The sequence below is a fragment of the Globicephala melas genome, chromosome 9 (assembly GCF_963455315.2).
Source record: "Globicephala melas chromosome 9, mGloMel1.2, whole genome shotgun sequence".
Taxonomy (NCBI): Eukaryota; Metazoa; Chordata; class Mammalia; order Artiodactyla; family Delphinidae; genus Globicephala; species Globicephala melas.
Genome location: NC_083322.1, coordinates 67,727,146 through 67,750,634, shown reverse-complemented (window position 1 = coordinate 67,750,634; position 23,489 = coordinate 67,727,146). Strand labels below are relative to the sequence as shown.

At 35.1% G+C, this 23,489-nt stretch overlaps 1 protein-coding gene across 1 annotated transcript in view; it reads left to right on the top strand.

Moving 5' to 3' along the window:
* The window catches only part of AGMO (alkylglycerol monooxygenase), a 328,631-nt gene that overhangs the window by 2,792 nt on the left and 302,350 nt on the right, over nt 1-23,489 (top strand). The window contains exon 3 of the mRNA XM_030857150.2: nt 9,719-9,870. Within this exon, the coding sequence (XP_030713010.1) occupies nt 9,719-9,870 (152 nt within the window). The remainder of the gene's footprint in view (nt 1-9,718; nt 9,871-23,489) is intronic.

Genomic DNA, 23,489 nt, shown 5'->3' with positions numbered 1-23,489 from the left:
CTGAATTTATTGGTGCCTTCTTAAATTTTGTGCCCAAGACAAGTGCTTTACTTGTATTACGCTAGTCCCAGGCCTGAGTGATGTTCTAGTTATCTACTGGAAAATTAATTTGGCCTCAGGTAAATTCACATGCTGTAGCAATCTGGGGTGCAGACACTCCCTACTCAAAGTCATACAAAGCTCTGGATTACTACAGTGGTCTCTTAAGTGGTATCATTGTCTCTAGTCCTACTTCATCTACAGCCAGACATTTCCATAATGTGAATCTGGTGGAAACTCTTCATAGGTTCCTTATAGCCTGAGGAATATTTCTTGCCTGATCTATGGAGGCCTTTGTTTATCCAGCTTTGCTTCTGGTCCCTTCTTTCTTCTTCCCCCTTTGCAGTAGTTGTTCCCTCCATACTCTGCTACTTGCCATTACCCAGATGTCTCACGTGGTCATCCGAGTGGCCAACTCCCATTCATTTCTTAAGTCTCACAAGCATAGACTTCTCTTAAAGAGTCATACTCTTCAGCAAATCTTGCCTGTTTTCCAACCCTATTTTAGGCACCACTTTACTATGGGCTCTATTCGCTGTGGAGTATTGTGCTTACCCCATAATAGAATTGTCACATGATATTAAACTCACCTGTTTGCCTCCCAGCCCTTCCTGCAGGCTTGCATGCAACTTGAGAAACAGAGGTGTTCTTTTAGTTTTAACTCCTATGCCTGGAATGTTGTCTGATACATGGTCGATTTTTTAAAATAAAAACACCTAACATTCCTGTAGTGTTATGTTGATGGTGAAGTCTGAGGATGAAGGGACCAAAAAACAGTAAACAATAAATGACCTACTACTGTTTAGAAAGTAAATTGTAATGTGTTTAGAGGAGATACCAATGAATGGAAGGCTCTTCAGTATATGAGAGTTTTCCAAAGAGCAGAGGGTGAGGGAAGATTCCCTTAGAAGTCTGTGCTTTGCGTTGCTGAAGAATGTTCTCATTCCTGCTTCCCACCCATTGCTTCTTTTACTGTTTTAAGAGCTTTACTTCTAACCAGTGCTCATTGCTTTGGAATGTTTGTACGAACCGCCCAGTGGGAAACCAAGGTGGATTTTTTAAAAATAAAATGAAAACTTAATGATATCTGAGGAAAGGTAAAATAATTTCATATAATTGCATTAAATTGTTTAAAACCTAAATGTAAAATATTTTTCATAAATGTTACTATGAAAAAGGTAGGATAATAGTTATTAAATAATAATAGTAATAGTCATCATAAAAGAGTCTCTAAAAAACTACTCATATGGTTGCACATTCCTGTCAGAATCAGAGAATAATATCTCAAATTATTCTCAGTTAATTTCCAGAATACTCTAATTAAGAGTTTACAACTACCCATAATTTCCTCTATTTCATGTCTCCCTTGAATAGAACTGAACAAGAAATACATTCAACATACTCAAGGGACATGTATATTTGGATATTGAAAAATACCCAGTTGGTTACAATAATTCACTCTGAGAAAGTTAAGTGTATAGGTTTATGGAAATTGGACGGTTGATGAACTGTCAAAATAACTTGATAACTGAGAAGTGCCCTGCAGGTACAATTATGGATCACATATTTTGTTGAGCTGGAATGAATTTATTAAGAACTCAGGGAGACATCAAGTTGAATGAATGCTTCAGCATTTCTTTTACTTTTTTAAGTTTGACTTTGGTCACAGTGAGATTAGATTCTTCTCTTATAATATTGTAACAACTAGAAATATAAACTGTATCCTCAGTACTCTATTTCTGTTCAACACTGTGATTAAAAGAAAAAAAAAAGGTACAGAGTTCTAACAGGAGACCCAATGAGTAAATAGATATTTCTGCTAAAAAAGAAACCCCCAAATATAAGGAAAATGGGGGGGGGAGAGAGAAAGAGAGAGAGAGAAAGAGAGAGAGAGAGAGAGAGAGAAAACAAAACAAACCAGTCCTTCAGGGATAAGCCTGCAGTTCTTTTTCTTCACATCCCACTACTCATAACACTCCTTAAGCTAACACAAGCTGTGAACTCTGGTGCCTTTTGAAAGAAAGGGAAAAGGTTGTGAACTTGAATTTGGAGCATATTTTTCTATAGTTGTATTTTGAATGAGAACAGCATCTTCCTTCTTTTTTGTTCACAATCCTAAATTATGAAATGTGGATAACTTTGTAAGTTTTATAAAGAATTTTATCTTTCATAGTCTTATGTGAAAGATCTCAGCAAAGCTAATTATTTGAAAATAAAATTTTAAAATATTTTCATTTACTTTGTTGCTATTAAAAAAATTCATAGATATAGGCAGAGAAAGCTGATCCTCAGGATGCACGCCCCTCAATCCCCTTTCAGCACAAGACGAGAAGGGGGATTTGACAGAAACTCTTAGAACAATATTTCAGTTGAAGCCACAGCATCAAGGGGAATCCTCCTGCAAATCGTTAACAGCTGAAGGTTAGATTAACACGGCATTGATCATACCCTCTCCGAGGGACTAATTTCACTTTCTATACCAACAACAGGGGCTTGCCACGTCCTTAAAATACATGATTGCAAGAAAAATGGTAGTATACCATTTGTTAATCCCTTTGTGAGGAATTATACTTTGGATAATAATTTGAAATAGGCATGTGGCCTCTGCAAAAAGAAGTTGGGGAAATCAAAGTGCAGCCATGAACATGTTTTTCCACTTTGCCATTCATGTAATGGAAATGCTGTGTGCAGACTTTGAGGAAAAACAATGTTTATTTGAGGATCTCAATTTCGTTATTACATAAAAGTCAAAGTACCTTGAAGATTGGTAGCATACTTACCATATTGATGGAAAAGATATATGTGTATCTTTTCAAATCTTTATGTAAGGAAAATATTCATCATAGACAAGATTGTACCTTGTTTACAAGCCTGTCGGACAGACCATGATATGTAATAAAAGTCCATCTGTCCTAAGAACCAGATTCTGGGCAGGCCTGCATCTGTTTTGCTCTTCTGGAATCCAGTAGGCAGACTTCCTAGTCAGAATGTAGTCCTGAAATTATTGACAGATATGTGTATTTATTGTAGTTAAATGCATTGTATCATATGCAGATAATCTGCCTTTCTATCAATTACTTGCATTTGTCACTATAAAAAGTTAAACTAAACAAAATATTGACTAAATCAATTTTTAAAAATCTATCTGAAACTTCTGAAATATTCTGCTGACTGAAATGCTAATGAGTGAAAAATAATTACGTCTTTTTTTTTCTTGCTTGTTGAAGCAGAGCTCAGTTTCCAATCCTTCATTAGAAAATCGGGACTTCAATTTGTTACTTCCTTCCAATATTTCTGCTTTCATAAATTGCATCCTCCCCAGAGAAATTTTATTCCTGATATAAATATCTACAGTATGTTTGTTTTTAATGGGTTCATTTATTCTGTTGAACAGCAGATTATAAATCAAATTGCAATAGGTTGGAGGGATAATTTAAGTAGGTAAATTTTCAAATGAGTTGGGGACACTCTACTTTTAATACACATGGGTCCCTGCCAATTTTTACTGTGGAACTAGGTCTGCAGTGTTAGACCAAAGGTATCTACAGTTTTACTGGCCATGACTGCCATGGAATTTTCCACTCCTGACAAGAAAGTTTCAATTCATAAAAAAAAAAAAAAAAAATTAAAGAGGAGGATATTAAACTTCTTTGAGATACTTTTGACTCCTTGGGGTGGGACTAGAGAATAAAGGAAAATTGTGTACTGCATTTTTCCACTAGACTTTAGTAGCAGAGGCAATACTGTTTTTGGCAACGTGGGCTTCTGACAAACAAGTACCTGTCATTTGGGATGATGACTTTAGTCAACAGTTATTCATTGTCCTAAGTAAGAGATAAATTTATTTATGTAATGTTAATAATGGTATTTTATTATGAATATTAACATATTTTTATTAACTTAGAAAATTATGAAACGAACACCCCATGCAAACAAAATATATCTAAAAAATCTGCTGGTTTGTTAGTTATTTTTGCTAGAGAGAATGCCCCCTTAACTTTTACATGTCCCCTTAACTTTTACCTTAGAAACCTTATAAATAGACTTTGTTATTAATGGTGTGACTTCAGAGCTAGCTCTTAGACTATCATTCCCAAATGATGAATGCAAGCTTCCTTGCACTTATTAGTCTGGCTTTGCGTGCTTATTCAGTAGAGTAATTGAATTACTTGAAGTAATTTACTTCTTGCAAAGTAAAAAATGTAGCACATTTACTTCTTCCAGATCTACCACATTGTGTTTACAAAAGTCTATGGTTTTGCGGTTGTTTTAAAAAGAAATTAAATTAAGTGATTGTTTCATAAATGTCATTTCACAGTAGGAAATAGCAGTACAAATGTCTGCCTACAGAAGGTAGAGCTTGTGTTATGTATTTTGTTATTACTGAGCAAAAATCAATATTCCACTAGATGGAGCAAAAGTGGCAGTAGCTTTACAGATAGAGAGTGCAAGTTCCTGGGCCAGGTATAAGAGATTTAGAAGTAAACAACGCAATTTATCAGAAATATCAATATATATATAATTATATATATAACATATTGTTATATATATATTAATTTATTTATAACTTCGTGAAACTTGTAAGGGTATTTCAAATGATCTCATTTAAATATTGGTTTATTTTCTAATTTATGATAAGATTTTTAGAAATAAAAAGTCTAATTTATTTTTTTCAATTTTGCATAATCTGGCCAAATTTCTCTAATGACAGTTATAAAATAGTACAAGTTGGCAGACGTCTGTGAACACTGAGTACGTAATTCAACTTACTCTGAAAGTTGCTTTGAAATTTTAACAGTTTGCAATGAGAGCCTTACATCAAATTTCATTTGCTTGATTAATGATTAGAGCATGAGAGTATTTTGAGAGCTAGATAATTTTAAGGTCCATTCAGCCTAATGCTCTCATGTCAAATTAGCTGAGAGATAGTGAGATGGTGAACGACCTGTCTAGTGTTACCTTTCTCTACTTTCGATGATGGGAACATTCACACTCAGATGACTTTGATAACAGATTAGCTTTGTAATTCTCAATCCTCAAATACTTATTCTCATTTATTGATTATTGAAAAATTTCAACATTATAAGGTAACTTTATATTTTTAAAAATCCACCATCAGTACTGGAATACTATTTTGGTATCTTACCAGATTTTACAGTCAGTAAACATTGACAGGAGAGATTTTATTTTATATTTTTTATTTTTTGCGGTATGCGGGCCTCTCACTGTTGTGGCCTCTCCCGTTGCGGAGCACAGGCTCCGGATGCGCAGGCTCAGTGGCCATGGCTCACGGGCCCAGACGCTGCGCGGCATGTGGGATCTTCCCAGACTGGGGCACGAACTCGTGTCCCCTGCATCGGCAGGCGGACTCTCAACCACTGCTCCACCAGGGAAGCCCGACAGATTTTATTTTTATTGAAGTGTAGTTGATTTACAGTGTTGTGTTAATTACTGCTATACAGCAAAATGATTCAGTTATACATACACACACACACACACACACACACACACACACACATATACATTCTTTTTAAAAATATTCTTTTCCTTTATCATAGGATATTGAATATAGTTCTCTGTGCTATGCAGTAGGACCTTGTTGTTTGTCCATTCTATATATAAAAGCTCACATCTGCTAACCCTAATCTCCCATTCCATCCCTCCCCCAACCCCCTCCCCCTTGGCAACCACCAGTCTGACAGGACAGATTTCTAGTGTGGACAGAAAAGCTTACATAAAACACATGAAAAATTAACTGTCTTTCATTTGCCAGAAGATATACTTCAGACCCAAGAGAAATAGCTATTTGGGGGGAATTTATAAAGAATATAGGACAAAATGGGAGGGGAGTCTCTATACATACAGGTTGTTAATTAGAGGAGTCTAATGCCTCCTTATATTTAGATTATTTTCTCAGTCTTGCATTTAAACTTAATGAATAAAACGGATCTAGCATTTGGTTATTCAAAGCCCCTGTGCTACCTAATTTCCATCTCCACATGATAAAGTAAGCTCACTATATATGCATATTACATATGTCTCTTTCTACAGGATAGGGGTTAGAGTTGTCATTTGAATTCCAGAGTGCAGAGTCATATGCTGGGATTGGGGGCTGGGAGAGAATGAAGGAATTGGGAAGAGAAAGAGGAAGAGGGTTAGTGTTATGATTCAAGGTCTGGTGGGAACATTTTTGAAAATATAGGTGCTATTTCCTGCAATCAAGGGCTTTCCAGAGCTTGATAATCATTTCCCAGGTGTATCTCTTGCCGAATTGTTTTTAGTTGTGGGCACTCCATGGCTGTTTTTTCCCATTTATGATGGAAGAGGATCATATTCATCTTGCTGATAGAGAACCGGGAATTTAATTCCCACAGCTTCTCCACTCTTTCCCTTCACCTTGAGGAAAGTTTGGCTTTGTGCTAAGGTGTGAAAAAAAAAAAAAAAGAAACAGCCTTGCCTGTAGTATGTAAGGCATATTTCAGCTCGATTTGTGTCAACCCTAATAAGTAAGTTGACAGAATAATAAATTGGGTGTCTGCTCAAGACCTGGCACCTGTACAGGAAATAAAGTATTTCAATTACAAGCAGGTTCTTTTTGTTTTACACATGGAAGTTTTCCAGGGACCCTCTTTCTATTATTGAAGTTTTGTTATCTGAAAGCCTATTTCAATTGTCACTAGAAAACTGACAAGAAAGATAGCAGCTTTAAAAAGAGATACTGAATTGGTGGGACATTGATGAGGCAGGTGGCTGTATTTGCCCTCTTCACCAGTGTGTCCTCCCTTTCTTGTGCTGTGCCTGGAACCTAGCAGGCACTTAATATGAATTTTTTGAATGACTGAATGAATCCATGAATTGACCTGCTTTGACACCATGTAGTAAAGCGGATATAAAAAAATCTAGATTATTTCAACTTTCTATTGCATTTTCCTAAGTTTTAATTTTTTCTTTCTAGATCAGTCTTTTTTAGGGTTATCAACTGGGGCAGTTTTGCCCCTGGGAGACATTTGGACATTTTGTTGTCACACCTGGGTGGAGGGCTGTGCTACTGGCATCTAGTGGGCAGAGGCCAGGGATGCTGCTAAACCTCCTACAAAGCACAGGATAGGCCCCCACAGCAAAGGATCATCTGGCCCAAATAGCAGCAGTGTCTAACTTTAGAATTTCTGTTTTAGAAAAATTAAGTAATAATAAGTTATAATCATATAAGATTGATATTATTCACCATTTTTTTTCCCTAAAACTTGAATTTTATGTGGTTAATCCTCTACTAATGAGTATTAAGGAGCAATTATAAGGTTTCATAGTTTGGGTAATAGTTTTCACAGGACAGACCCCTACTACAAAGAATTATCTTGTCCAAATGTCAGTAATGACACTGTTCAGAAGCCTTAGTCTAGATGTGTAAGAATTACCAACCAAGCTAACATGCTTTAAAATAAAATTCGTTTTATTCCCCCTACCCTGATAAATAACCTGGATGACAAATTGGAAGACACATTTCAAATTTCAAATTCTTGGATTCCTCAGAGTTCTAGAACAGGGTGAAAGCCCCTGGCCCATGGCCTGTGCTGTCTCATGAGGGACCTCACACACCTGTGTGTGCACACCCCAGACTGCTCGTCCCAGCTCTGTCTACACGTCCAATGAAGCCACTTTTGTCTACCTTGTCATGTTGAGGACTTTACACGCATGCATAGGTGGACCCTCTGGAGGCCTGGACCAGGAAAGAGGCCCATGCAGTCCTGAAAGCAGGCTCAGGGCCACTTGACAGGGGATTCTGGAAGTATTCAGGGCATTGCCTGAGTTGTGACAGGGGTGCTGGGTAGATAGTCTCCTTGGATCAAGGACTCACAATTAAGGACAAAATTGCTCTTTCCAGCCATATAATTGTTGGAGGAGGTCGTGGAGAGGATGCGACCCTGGTTGACCTATAAGCTGAACTTTACTTCCCCTTCCCCTTTCCCTTACTCTCTCCCCTGTCCATGGAATGTAAGTTCCACCTACAGTCCCATGCTAACAGCTGTTTCAAGGATGCAGTCTTGAGAGAGTAAGGTGTTGTTGAGACCATCTGGACTGAATAAGTGACTTGAACCCAGTTAAGACCTTTCTAGAAAATTTTAACATTCTGGAGTGTGAGTATGGACATTTACATGTCTTGCAGCCACAGAACACAAACCTCCTCTCTAAGTTCCTTGTTTGTTAAAACTGCCACTTCCCAGTCTGGAGTGTTCTGTCTCTTTCTTTAGTTTCTTCTTACCCTCCGTGTATGGGGACCAATTTACAAACCTAGAGTAATCTTAAATTGAAAACTGAGTTTTAAGATCTGATGATGTGTAATCCTTTTTCAAAGTGTAGGTATTTGGCATTTCTATTAGTTACTTATATTAATGCTGTTGTGAAGAAGCCTAGTGTTTTATGTTACTGATTAAATAATAACTTGAAGGATTCAAAATGTGAGACAATTTTAAAGTTTTTAAATCACAGTTAAAGTCATATCATAACTAATGTCAACATTAGATTAAAAGTAAACATCTGGGTCTCCAACAAAACCAGTAACATGCTAATTCATAGATGATGACTATGTAAAGGGAAATACTAGTGAAATAATGAATTTTAACAATAAACTAATGAGCTGCTTCTTTGACTTTTATTTAAAGTTAGAATATTTCAGAACTTTCTCACTTGTTCATGGTTTATAAATAAATCTTTATTAAGTAGAATAATTCATTTTACATATGAGTGAAAAATATTAATGAAAAAGTCAGTTCAATCATATCTATAAAAGTGATAAAAGGAATGATTATCTTGAGTCTGATCCTAAATTTGATCACAGGAGATTTAAAAGAAAAAATACTACTCTTTATAAAATTGAAGTATATTATGTATATTTTTGAAATTTCTTGACATAAGAATTTATAGAAGCTTGGTAGAATATGTGGTAAGAGATATGCTGTCTGGGTTTTAAAAACAATTGTTTATTTCTAGGGAAAAATTATTCCCTTATATTTTGAGATCCATAGTTTATATTACTGTAAGAAATACTGATATGCTATGAGAATCCAATTTGTAGTCTTAAGAATAATATCTAGAAAACATAGAGTGTGTGTGTGTGTGTGTGTGTGTAAAAGAGAGGAGGGACTAGACAGGAAGAGAGAATAGAGTCAGTCAGAAGAAACTTTAAAGGCAAACTTTATGGGATTAATATATTTTAAGGCAGTAGTCATTTTGCAGTCCCTTTAAAAAATATGCTATTTATAATTTTCTACTTTTTACATTTCCTTTAAAAAGCACCCTTCTTGTGTTCTTTACTAAGATTTAGAAATGACAGTCACAGAAAATAAGTCATAGTTTTGTCATTTTTATGTTATATGGTTTCCATGAAAAGTATTTTTAAGAGACATATAAAGGGAACTTCCTCAATTCCATGAAATAGGGGAATAGTTGACATCCATGATGCCTGTTATGCAAAAGGAAACATCATGTGAATCATTTTGATACCAAGGAAATTGAGCCTCTTCAAAGGTATGATAGAGCAGTAAGAAGCCAAGAGAAAGGGGGAAAGGATTTTATTTTTATGTATGAACATATTAATTTTTAAATATTATCTAAAATGGTTTAGCATAATTTTACATCTAAAATATAGTATAATCATTGCTTATACATTGTATCTTTCCAGTTGGTTTTCCAGGAGCATTGAACTGACCAGTTACATTTATATCTGGGAGAACTACAGGCTTATCAGTTTGCCTTGGGATTCTCCATGGACTTGGTATTTAACTTTCTTGGGAGTTGACTTTGGTTACTACTGGTTTCATCGTATGGCTCATGGTAAGTTGAAAACCAAGACTTTTTTGATACTCAACTTATGTTGAACTGTGTTTGCCACATAGCTGGTATTCAGTAAATATTTATTGAACAAGTGACTAGATGAATAACTTAGTTTATTTTACAGCATCTAAAGATTAATAATGAAATTTCATTTGTAATTTAAATGGAAACAATCTGAAGTCATTGTTGAAAAAAAGTGAAATTATAGAGGTACATTTTTCACACCCCTTGTATATAATTTATTTTTAAAACCATTTAGAAAGTGTTGACTATAGCATCACTCCACACCCCAATTATCAAGGGTCTTTCAGAAGAGCTTTGTAACAGCATGGAATCCTAGGTAACCTGCTGTCATATGTAAGCCTGATTCATGTTCTTGGCAGTATTGCCATATTTACAAATGAAAATGCAATCAGCTAGGCATTAGCCATAATGCACTTTAGTGTGACCACAGCTTTGCAAAATTTCTCATCTGCTACAAAGCCTTCTTACGGTACTGGTTCACTGAACTTGCTTTTGGGGATTCTTGGCCACACCTTCCAAAGAAATGTTTTGTTATGGAATGGAAAATGGAAGAGCATGGAGCTGTCTAAATCTCTCGTGAGATAAGCAGAAATTGGAGAATGATTGTAGAGCTAAGATGAACAAGTGGTCTCTAAGGAGGAATTAGGCATGCAAAATATTGCTGAAGGGAAACGGAGGAAAGTGCTAATTTGGAAAAACTACTGAAGAGCAGAACTCAGGATTTCAGTGGGTAGTTGGGTTGAGTGGGTGGGGAGGAAGGAAGGAAGAGGAAGAAACCTGGAATAATAATAAAAAATAGATGGGAGGTGGAAAGAAGAGCTCTGAGATCAGGGTGAATAACTGAGCTATGTGTGTAGGAGTATGTGTGACCAAATATCCTTCCCAAGCAAGGATGAAGGAAATAGGAGTAGCATGGACAGCGTTATGCTTAAGGCAGTTAAACTTTAAACATGGCATTATTTTGTTAAGCACTTTAAACATGTACATTTAATGAGACTATAAAAAGTGTTAATTCATTAAAAACTTTGTAGTGAACAGATAAACTAGAAAAAGTTATTTATTTTGTGTATGATAACCTTTGTCTTTGAAAATAATAGGTCAGCTCCTTACATCATTTCCTTATATATAAATGTAAGAGGATACTCCCAAATTGAACATGATTAAGAATAAAATAGGATTGATGTGGTAAACTTGGTATTTTATTTCAAAATAGTAGTTTTCTCCCTAAAATAAACCCATTGGCAATTTTCCTCACTTTCTATGCAGCAAATGGGTAATGCAGAAAGCATTTACATTGTATTAATTAATTTCAGGAACCTTCTAATATCACTCTGTCCTGTATAGATGTGTGTGTTTGGAAAATCTGCTAATTTGCTTAATATTTGAAAGCCCATTATAACAGGAAACAAAGAACCAACAGAATATTACCAAATATAAAACTTTAAAAAATATGTTGATTGTAAGTGCTCTCAGGGAATAGCAATAAAGTAAAATAATATATTAAAAACATGGAATCAAGGCTGTTTAAAGTATGCTTCCCATTAGAAAATTTTGAACCAAGTCCAGTAAAGGCAGGCATTAAAAAAATCTGAAAACCTTCTGGAAAAACACTCACCACTTTAAGGCTATGAAGCTTACTCATAAGTTCAAAGACTTTTGACTTGTGATGGAAAGCTAGTTGGAAAAAAATGATATTTCACTGTGCAAATATATAACATAGTTATAGACTATATTCCCCACACTGTACATTTCATACCCATGTCTCATTATTTGAATCTGGAAGTTTGTACCTCTTAATCTCCTTCACCTACTTCTTTCCTCCCCACCACCCCCATCCCCTCACAACTACCTGTTTTTTCTCTGTATCTATAACTCTGTTTCTGTTTTGTTATATTTGTTTTGTTTTTTTAGATTTCACATATAAGTGAAATAATACAGTATTTGCCTTTCTCTGTCTGAGTTATTTCACTTAGCATAATACCCTCTTGGTCCATCCATGTTGTCACAAATTGTAAGATTTCATTCTTTTTTTTTTGGCTGAGTAATATTCCATTATGTATATATATATATATATACACCACCTCTTCTTTATCCATTCATCTATGATGGGTGTTTAAGTTTCTTCCATTTCTTGGCTATTGTAAATTATGTTGAAATGAACATAGGGATGCATATATCTTTTCTAAGTACTGTTTTTGTTTTCTTCGGATAAGTACCCAGGTGTGGAATTGCTGGATTGTATGGTAGTTTTATTTTTAATTTTTTGAGGAATCTCCATGTTGTTTTCCATATTGGCTGTACCAATTTATGTTCCCGCCAACCGTGCACAAGGGTTCCTCTTTTTTAACATCTTAGATAACACTCCTTATTTGCTGTAGTTTTGATAATAGGCATTCTGACTGGTATGAGATAATATCTCATTGTGGCTTTGATTTGCATTTTCCTACTGATTACTGATGTTGAACATCTTTTCATGTCCCTTTTGAACATCTATATGTCTTCTCTGGAAAATGTTTATTACAATATTCTGCCAATTTTAAAATCAGGTTGCTTTTTTTTTTAATGTTGAGTTTCTATGTTGAGTTCTTTGTATATTTTGGATATTAACACCTTATCAAATATATCATTTGTAAATATCTTCTTCCATTCATTGGTGGCCTTTTCATTTTGTTGATAGTTTCTTCTGCTGTGCAAAAGCTTTTTAGTTTGGTGTAGTCCCATTTATTTATTTTTGTTTTTGTTTCCCTTGACTGAGGAGACACATTCAAAAACATTTTTTGCTAAGACTGATGTCAAAGACAGTATTGCCTATGTTTTCTAGATTTTTTATGGTTTCAGGTCTTACATTTAAGTCTTTAATGCATTTGGAATTTATTTTTGTGCATGGTGTGTGAGAGTAGTTCAGTTTGATTCTTCTGCTTATAGCTGTCCATTTTTCCCAGCACCATCTATTGAAAAGAATATCTTTTCCCCATTGTATAATCTTGCCTCCTTTGTTGTAGACTAATTGCCCATATAACTGTGGGTTCATTTCTGGGATCTCTATTCTCTTCCATTGATCTGTGTATCTCTTTTTGTACCATACTGTTTAGATGACTTTACCTTTGTAGTGTAGTTTGAAATCATGGTGTGTGATACCTCCAGCTTTGTTCTTCTTTCTTAATATTGTTTTGGCTGTTCAGGGTTTTTTGTGTTTCCATACAAATTTGTCTCATTTGTGCCAAATATTTTTGCTCAAAAGGAGAATTTGAAAAAGTTTCTGTTACTAAAGGCATATGATGCATTAGCAAATAAGATCTACGAGCAAAGACATTTTAGACCACAAAAGGCCAAATCAATTGGAATCTATCCTCTTTCACTTATTAAACAAGTGTAATTGTGACTGAATTTAGTGTCATAATATTAAAATCTACAATAAAAGAGACTAAGCATGGTGAAGTACTAGGAAAATACTCTAAGTGAAAATTCCAGCAAGAATCATTAACTAACTTAGAGACTTCTTTCTATGATTATAATCTTTTCATTCATGCATCTACTCATTCATGCATTAACTTTTTCAACAAATGTTTAATGACCATCTATCTTATACGAACCCTATATTAGGCATCAGAGGTAGCTTGGATAATAACATATGTGAACACCAGTTGTTCATTTTATTATGGGTAAAAGACATTAACAATTAACTACAATAATGATAGGGGAAGTGCAAAGATGATTTTGGAGTGAATTCTTAAAATTCACAAAAGAAACTTTGTCCTTCTCATTGGCATTAGTTCTTAAATTTCCAAACTTCTGAATATGCTGATTAACCTTTTTCAAAGTGGTTATATAAAAACCAAATGGAATTATGTTAAAAACTCATATTCCTTCACACCCCAGGGAATATTCATTGGAGTGAGGTCTCACAGTGTTCCTCACCTCAGTACCAAGACCCAGCTCTACCCAATAGCCTACAAACCCCAGTGTTGGAAGCCTCAGGCCAAACAACCAGTAAGACAGGAACACAATCCCATTCATTAAAAAAAAAAAAAAATGAGATGGCGAAAAAATATGTCACAGATGAAGGAGCAAGGTGAAAACCTACGAGACCAAATAAATGAAGAGGAAATAGGCAATCTACCTGAAAAAGAATTCATAGTAATGATAGTGAAGATGATCCAGAATCTCAGAAATAGAATGGAGGCATGGGTTAAGAAAATACAAGAAATGTTTAACAAAGATCTAGAACAACTAAAGAACAAACAAACAGAGATGAACAACATAATAACTGAAATGAAAAATACACTAGAAGGAATCAATAACAGAATAACGGAGGCAGAAGAACAAATAAGTGAGCTGGAATGCAAATGGGTGGAAATAACTGCCGAGGAACAGAAAAAAGAAAAATAGACTGAAAAGAATTGAATACAGTCTCAGAGACCTCTGGGACAACACTAAACACACCAACATTCGAATTATAGGGGTCCCAGAAGAAGAAGAGAAAAAGAAAGGGTCTGAGAAAATATTTGAAGAGATTATGGTTGAAAACTTCCCTAACATGGGAAAAGAAATAGTCACCCAAGTCTAGGAAGCACAGAGAGTCCCATACAGGATAAACCCTAGGAAAAACACACCAAGACACATATTAATCAAACAAACAAAAATTAAATTCAAAGAAAAAGTATTAAAAGCAGCAAGGGAAAAACAAAAAATAACATATAAAGGAATCCCCATAGGGTATCAGGCTGATTTTTCAGTGGAAACTCTGCAGGCCAGAAGGGAGTGGCAGGATATACTTAAAGTGATGAGAGAAAAACCTACAATCAAGATTACTCTACCCAGCAAGGATCTCATTCAAATTCGATGGAAAAGTCAAAAGCTTTTCAGAAAAGTAAAAGCTAAGAGAATTCAGCACCACCAAACCAGCTTTACAGCAAATGCTAAAGAAACTTCCCTAAGCGGGAAACACAAGAGAAGAAAAAGACCCACAAAACCAAACCCCAAACAATTAAGAAAATGGTAATAGGAACATACATATTGATAATAATGTTGAATGTAAATGGATGAAATGCCCCAACCAGAAGACACAGACTGGCTGAATGGATACAAAAACAAGACCCATATATATGCTGTCTACAAGAGACCCACTTCAGACCTAAGGATACATGCAGATTGAAAGTGAAGGGATGGAAAAAGATATCCCATGCCAATGGAAATCAAAAGGTAGCTGGAGTAGCAATTCTCATATCAGATAAAATAGACTTTAAAATAAAAACTGTTACAAGAGATAAGGAAGGACACTACATAATGATCAAAGGATCAATCCAAGAAGAAGATATAAGAATTATAAATGTTTATGCACCCAACATAGGAGCACCTCAATACATAAGGGAAATGCTAACAATCATGAAAGGAGAAATTGACAGTAACACAATAATAGTAGGGAACTTTAACACCCCAGTTACACCAATGGACAGATCATCCAAGCAGAAGATAAATAAGGGAACACAAGCTTTAAGTGGCACAATAGACCAGATAGATCTAATTGATATTTATAGAACATTCCACCCAAAAGTGACAGAATACACTTTCTTCTCAAGTGCACATGGAACATTCTCCAGGATAGATCACATCTTGGGTAACAAAACAAGGCTTGGAAAATTTAAAAAAATTGAAATCATATCAAGCATCTTTTCTGACCACAATGCTATGAGATTGGAAATCAATTACAGGAAAAAAACTGTAAAAAACACAAATACATGGAGGCTAAACAGTGCACTATTAAATAACCAAGAGAACACTGAAGAAATCAAAGAAGAAATAAAAAAATACATAGGAACAAATAACAATGAAAACACGGTGATCCAAAACCTATGGGATGCAGCAAAAACAGTTCTAAGAGGGAAGTTTATAGCAATTCAATCTCACCTCAAAAACCAAGAAAAATCTCAAATAAACTATCTAACCCTACACCTAAAACAACTAGAGAAATAAGAACAAAGAAAACCCAAAGTCAGAAGAAGGAAAGAAGTAATAAAGATCAGAGCAGAAATAAATGAAATGGAAATGAAGAAAACAGTAGCAAAGAGCAATAAAACTAAAAGTTTGTTCTTTGAGAAGATAAACAAAATTGATAAACCCTTAGCCGGATTCATCAAGAAAAAAAGGGAGAGGACGCATATCAATAAAATTAGAAATGAAAAAGGAGCAATCACAACTGACACTGCAGAAATACAAAAGATTATAAGACTACTACAAACAACTATATGCCAATAAAATGGACAACCACGAAGAAATGGACAGATTCTTGGAAAGTTACAATTTTCCAAGACTGAACCAGGAAGAATTAGAAAATATAAGCAGACCTATCACAAGTAATAAAATTGAAACCATAATTAACAATCTTCCAACAAACAAAAGTCCAGGATGATGGCATCAGAGGCGAATTCTATCAGTTAGAGAAGAGCTAACACCCATCCTTCTCTAACTCTTCCAAAAATTGCAGAGGGAGAAACACTCACAAATTCATTCTGTGAAGCCACCTTCACCCTGATACCAAAACCAGGAAAATATATCACAAAAAAAGAAAATTATAGACCAATATCACTGATGAACATAGATACAAAAATCCTGAACAAAATACTAGCAAACGGAATCCAACAGCACATTAAAAGGATCATACACCATGATCAAGTGGGATTTATCCCAGGGATGCAAGATTTCTTCAGTTTACACAAATCAATCAGTGTGATACACCACATTACCAAATTAAGGAATAAAAACCATATGATCATCTCAATAGGTACAGAAAAAGCTTTTGACAAAATTCAACACCCACTTATGATAAAAACTCTCCAGAAAATGGGCATAGAGGGAACCTACCTCAACATAATAAAGGCTGTATATGACAAACCCACAGCAAGCATCATACTCAATGGTGAAAAACTAAAAGCACTTCCACTAACATCAGGAACAAGACAAGGATGTCCACTCTCACCACTCATATTCAACATAGTTTTGGAAGTCCTAGCCACAGCAATCAGAGAAGAAAAAGAAATAAAAGGAGTACAAATTGGAAAAGAAGAAGTAAAACTGTCACTGTTTGCCGATGACTTGATACTATACATAGAAAATCCTAAAGATGCCACCAGAAAACTATTGCAACTAAGCAATGAATTTGGTAAGGTTGCAGGTTACAAAATTAATACACAGAAATCTCTGGCATTCCTATACACCAACAAGGAAAAATCAGAAAGAGAAATTAAAGAAACACTCCCATTTACCATTGCAACAAAAAGAATACAATACCTAGGAATAAACCTGCCTAAGGAGGCAAAAGACTTGTACTTACAAAACTATAAAACACTGATGAAAGAAATCAATGATGACATATACAGATGGAGAAATATACCATGTTCTTGGATTGGAAGAATCAACATTGTGAAAATGACTATACTACCCAAAGCAATCTACAGATTCAGTGCAATCCCTATCAAACTACCAATGGCATTTATCACTGAACTAGAACAAAACATTTTACAATTTGTAGGGAAACACAAAAGACCCCAAATAGCCAAAGCAATCTTGAGAAAGAAAAACGGAGTTGGAGGAATCAGGCTCCCTGACTTCAAACTATACCACAGAGCTACAGTAATCAAGAAAGTATGGTACTGGCACAAAAACAGAAATATAGATCAATGGTACGAGGTAGAATGCCCAGAGATAAACCCACGCGCACATGGGCACCTAATTTATGACAAAGGAGGCAAGAACATACAATGGAGAAAAGATAGCCTCTTCAATAAGTGGTGCTGGGAAAACTGGACAGCTACATGTAAAAGAAAGAAATTAGAACACTACCTAACACCATACACAAAAATAGACTCCAGATGAATTAGAGACTTAAATATAAGACCAGACACTATAAAACTCTTAAAAGGAAAACACAGGAAAAACACTCTTTGACATAAACCATAGCGAGATCTTTTTTGACCCACCTCCTAGAGTAACGGAAATAAAAACAAAAATAAACAAATGGTTCTTAATTAAAGTTAAAAGTTTTTCACAGCAAAGGAAACCATAAACAAGACAAAAAGGCAACCCTCAGAATGGGAGAAAATAGTTGCAAATGAAAATACAGACAAAGGATAATCTCCAAAATATACAAACAGCTCATGGAGCTCAATATCAAAAAAAAAACAAACAATCCAGTTAAAAAATGGGCAAAAGACCTAAATAGACATTTCACCAAGGAAGACATACAGATGGCCAAGAGGCACATGGAAAGCTGCTCAACATCACTAATCATTAGAGCAATGCAAATCAAAGCTACAATGAGGTATCACCTCACCTCAATCAGAATGGCCATTATCAAAAAATATAGGGGCTTCCCTGGTGGCGCAGTGGTTGAGAGTCTGCCTGCTGATGCAGGGGACACGGATTTGTGCCCCGGTCTGGGAAGATCCCACATGCCGTGGAGCGGCTGGGCCCGTGGGCCATGGCCCCTGAGCCTGCGCGTCCGGAGCCTGTGCTCCGCAATAGGAGAGGCCCGCATACTGCAAAAAAAAAAAAAAAAAAAAAAAAATATATATATATATATATATATATATATATATATATATAAACAATAAATGCTAGGAAGGGTGTGGTGAAAAGTGAACCCTCCTGCACTGTTGGTGGGAATGTAAATTGATACAACCACTATGCAAAACAGTCTGGAGGTTCCTTATAAAACTAAAAATAGAACTACCATATGACCCAGCCCTGAGAAAACCATAATTCCAAAAGAGACATGTAACACAATGTTGATTGCAGCAGTATTTACAACATGTAGGACATGGAAGCAACCTAAATGTCCATCAACAGATGAATGGATAAAGAAGATGTGGCACATATATACAATAGAATATTACTGAGCCATAAAAAGAAACTAAACTGAGTTATTTGTAGTGAGGTGGATGGACCTAGAGTCTGTCATACAGAGTGAAGTAAATCAGAAAGAGAAAAACAAATACTGTGTGCTAACACATATATATGGAATCTTAAGAAAAAAAAAACATGGTACTGATGAACCTAGTTGCAGGGCAGGAATAAACTGATAGACATAGGAATTGGACTTGATGACATGGGATGGGAGGGTGAAGCTGGGGCGAAGTGAGAGTAGCATCGGTATGTACACACTACCGAATGTAAAATAGTTGGCTGGTGGGAAGCAGCAGCATAGCACAGGGAGATTGTCTCGGTGCTTTGCGATGACCTAGAAGGGTAGGAGAGGGAGAATGGGAGGGAGGCTCAAGAGGGAGGGGATATGGGGACATGCGTATGCACGTGGCTGATTCGCTTTGTTGTGCAATAGAAACTAACACAGTATTGTGAAGTAATTATACTCCAATAAAGATCTATTAAAAAAAAAACCCTCATATTCCTGAAATGATGATGCTAGTAATAGTATTAATGTTAATACTAATAAGTAGAAATCAACTATTATTGAAAGCCATTGGAGAAGCAACAAGTATAGTGGTAGAAAAACGTAGATTTTGAAGCCAGAATATTGGAAGACTCAATATTCTCAAGATGTCAGTGCTTTCCAATTTGCTCCATATATTCAATTCATTCCCAATCAAAATCTTAGCAAGTTACTTTGTGGATATTGACAAATTGATTCTAAAGTTTATATGGAGAGGCAAAAGACTAGCCAATACAGAATATTGATGGAGAAGAAAAGAATAGCCAACAAAATATTGACAGAGAAGAACAAAGTTGGAAGACTGACACTACCCTACTTCAAGATTTATTATGAAGCTATAGTGGTCAAGAGAGTGTGGTACTGACAGAAGAAAGACAAATAGATCAATGGAATAGATTAGAGACCCCCAAATAGATCCACATAACTATGGTCAACTGACCTTCAACAAAAGAGCAAAGGCAGTGCAATGAAGCAGAGTCTTTTCAAAAAATAGTGCTGGAACAACTGGACATCTACATGTAAAAAAATGCTTCTGAATACAGACCTAACAGCCCTTCGCAAAAGTTAACTCAAAATGGACCACAGACCTAAATAGCGAACAAAACTATAAAACTCTTTGAAGGTAACATAGGAATAAACCTGTAAGATTTTGGGTGTTGAGATGACTTTTCAGGTACAACAACAAAGGCATGATCCATGAAAAAATTGATAAGCTGGACTTCATTAAAATTAAAAACTTCTGCTCTGTGAAAGACAGTGTCAGAAGGATGAGAAGATAAGCCAGATAGGAGAAAGTTTTTGCAAAATACACATCTGATAATGGACTGTTCTCTAAAATATACAAAGAACTATTATAGACAACCTCTGTAAGTAGATTGTAAGGAATGATCCCTGGAGCTAAACTGCCTAGGGTCAGACCTTGGCTCTACTACCTACTGTATACTATTGAGCAAGCTATGCCTCCTTTTATTTTTCCTTATTTGTAAGACGCAAATAACAATAGTGTAACCCACATAAGATCATTGTGAGGTTTAAATGAATTGCAATTGAGAAAACACTTAGGGCAGAGACTGATACATAATTAAGTAAAAAAATAAATATTAACTATTATGTTGTCAGGTCTCTCTGTTAATATGTTATATATAATAATATTATGAAAATTATCATTTTTTCCTTAAATGATACTTAAATATATTAGTTGTTAAAATAATTATCTTTCTCAAAATGCATAATTAAGTTTAGTTATCCTCATACAACCTCAATTTTTTCTTATTGTTACCTGGAGATAATAATAATACTTCATGAAGGATCTTGTAAAGATGTCCTATATATTTGTATCATTGGGTATATGTAGAAATATATAATATATACTAAAGCTAGAGAATTCTGATTATATCAAACAGGTCATGTGGATTTTGATTTATCAGTTTTAACAAAATCGTCTCTGTGTTTAATAAGGTGCATGTATTGGAAAATGAACATTTCAGGCCTCACCACCAGGTCAGATATATAGACAATAGGGAACACTGAAAGACTGTGTTTTAGGCTTCCACTCATACAGACATGATATTAACAATCTTTTCCTAAATGAATAGTTGTCAACTATAAGAATAAAATTACAGTATCCTTTGCTTTTAAAATTGTTTCTTTCCTCAAGTGAATGTCATATAATTTGAATTGTTTTTGGTAGGTCAAACTTATTCATACTCTTTTTTCCTTCAAACATCATTGTTTTTACCTTGTTCTTTTGGAAGAAACAAAATCTATTAGAATTTATAAATTTTATTTATATGTTAAAGTTTCTTTTGTTGCCTTCTCAGCTTAATTAAATATTAATTTGTCAAAAGTTTTTTCCTTAGAGATTGAAATCTCTTTTCCAGGACCTAGAAAATGACTTGAAAAAAATCACTAAAACAGATTTGTTCCTTCTTCTCTTACACTAATAGGTAATTTGACTTTGTCCTTTTTCTTACAATTTGAAGCCTCATATTTCTTAGAATGCTTTCCAAAATGTAATTTTGTGTTATGGGCATTTCTAAAGTATGTGTTTGATTTTTTTCCCCTCTCCAAATTCACACAAATCTTGATAATGCAAAAAAATACCCTCCACAACTGTAGGGTTTTGCAGTATGTAGCTTGTGCTGCATCATTTTTTAAAAACAAATGTTCAGTGCCAGCTTTGTGCCTTCGAGCTGTTTGAAGCACTGAAGGGGACACGTCCTGTAATGTGAAGCGCTTATACCATGAGTTAAACGGTACAGACAAGTCCCAGAAAAATGCACCGGGTGTGCAGGTGGTAGTTAAATCAACAAGAAATTTTATTTCATTGTATTAGATTTCATTAGCAGTACTCCCTTTTTCTTTAGAAATTTTGAAATATAGTGGGAAAATATGTCATCATGCAGAATTTTAAGGGCTCCATCATGGTGATAATATTGCTTCAGGAAAAAAAATAACTCAAAGAATAGAGTGACCTAAAGCCACATGAGTCAGAAGTATTGATAGAAAGCAAAGAAAGCAAATGAGTTTGAGTAGAAGATATTTAGTGCAGGCAGTTACATATAAATCATATTTATAACAGTAATCTATAATTTAAAAAAATTATTAAAAAGAAACAGTGCAAGCAGTCATATAATTTAAGAATAAAGCCAGATAATGGTTATATAGGCACATTGTTATCATCATAGCTTATTTTTTAGACTAGATGAAGATCAGTAGAAAACTGGGATATGAAAAAAGGTAGATATAATTATTAATGTAAAGAAAAGAGGTTGATTACTATTTTATGAAAATGGAGATGAATAAGAATATTGCAATGTAAAGAAATACGTAGCCACAGTATAACATGAACTTCTTGGAAGGATGATACATATTTCCTTAGATCCTAAGTACCCACCATCTTTTTAGTGACTCTAAATGCATACTTCAGCATATACACAGATCAAAAACTTCAGCAGGGAGAACTAAAAGATATCACTCTGAGTGGTTTTGCCAAAAGTTTGTGAGTGAAGGGTGAGCACTGAACTTCACTAAAATTTAAATGTAAGTAGGATGTTCTACAGGTGGCAGGAAGTCTTCTTGCCATTTTTAAATTCTATGGGACTCCAGAGTTTGAATCTTCTGCACTTGAATTAAGTATAGTAAACAAAAATATTTGTGAATATATTAAGGCCAGATAAGTACCAGACGTAACAGGACGAGAAGTCATCCTATTCGGCATTGAAAACCTGTCACTTTATGAAATAATATTAATACTGCCTAACATTTACTGAGTTCTTTCTCAGTGTTTCTAAGTGCTTCTTATACATTTTCATATTTAATTAAAGCAACCAGGAGATGACTTCTATCACAGCACTTTGACAAAAGAGGAAACTAAAACAAATATTGTTTAAGTAACTTGCCCAGCTCTCAGAGTTGATGTGCCACAGCCTGAATATTTTGATTGGGGGCCATTGATCTGAGTCTCTTGGCTTTGTTATTACTCTAGCCTCTTAATAAAATTAACTTTTTTTTTTTTTTTTTTTTGCGGTACCCGGGCCTCTCACTGCTGTGGCCTCTCCCACTGTGGAGCACAGGCTCCAGACTCCACGGCATGTGGGATCCTCCCAGACCCGGGCACGAACCCGCGTCCCCTGCATCAGCAGGCGGACTCTCAACCACTGCGCCACCAGGGAAGCCCTAAAATTAACTTTTAATTAAATAAAATATATACTAATATCACCATCTGTCCAATCTATTTATTTTAGATTGTTGTTGACATATATAAATCCTCAAATATTTGGTAGGAAAGAAAATTTAAATTTAGTAATTTGGTTGTTAAAGTGTCAAAAAATTTATTGAAAATGAGAATTAAGCTCCAGTAGGATACAAAGAGGCTTACCCTCTTTCTCTCATACAATCAATATTATACTCATATTGCTGTCCTTTTAAGCCTAGAGCACAGTGTTTGTTAGCTGATGGACTTGTGATACTCTTTGTGGCTGCACGTTAGAATCACCTTGGAAGCTTTAAAAAATATATTCATACCTAGACTAGAAACGGAACCACTTAAATTAGAATCTCTGGGCAAGGAGCTTGGGCTTAGTTGTGTTTGTTGTTGTTGTTTTTAACATCTTTATTGGAGTGTAATTGCTTTACAATGGTGTGTTAG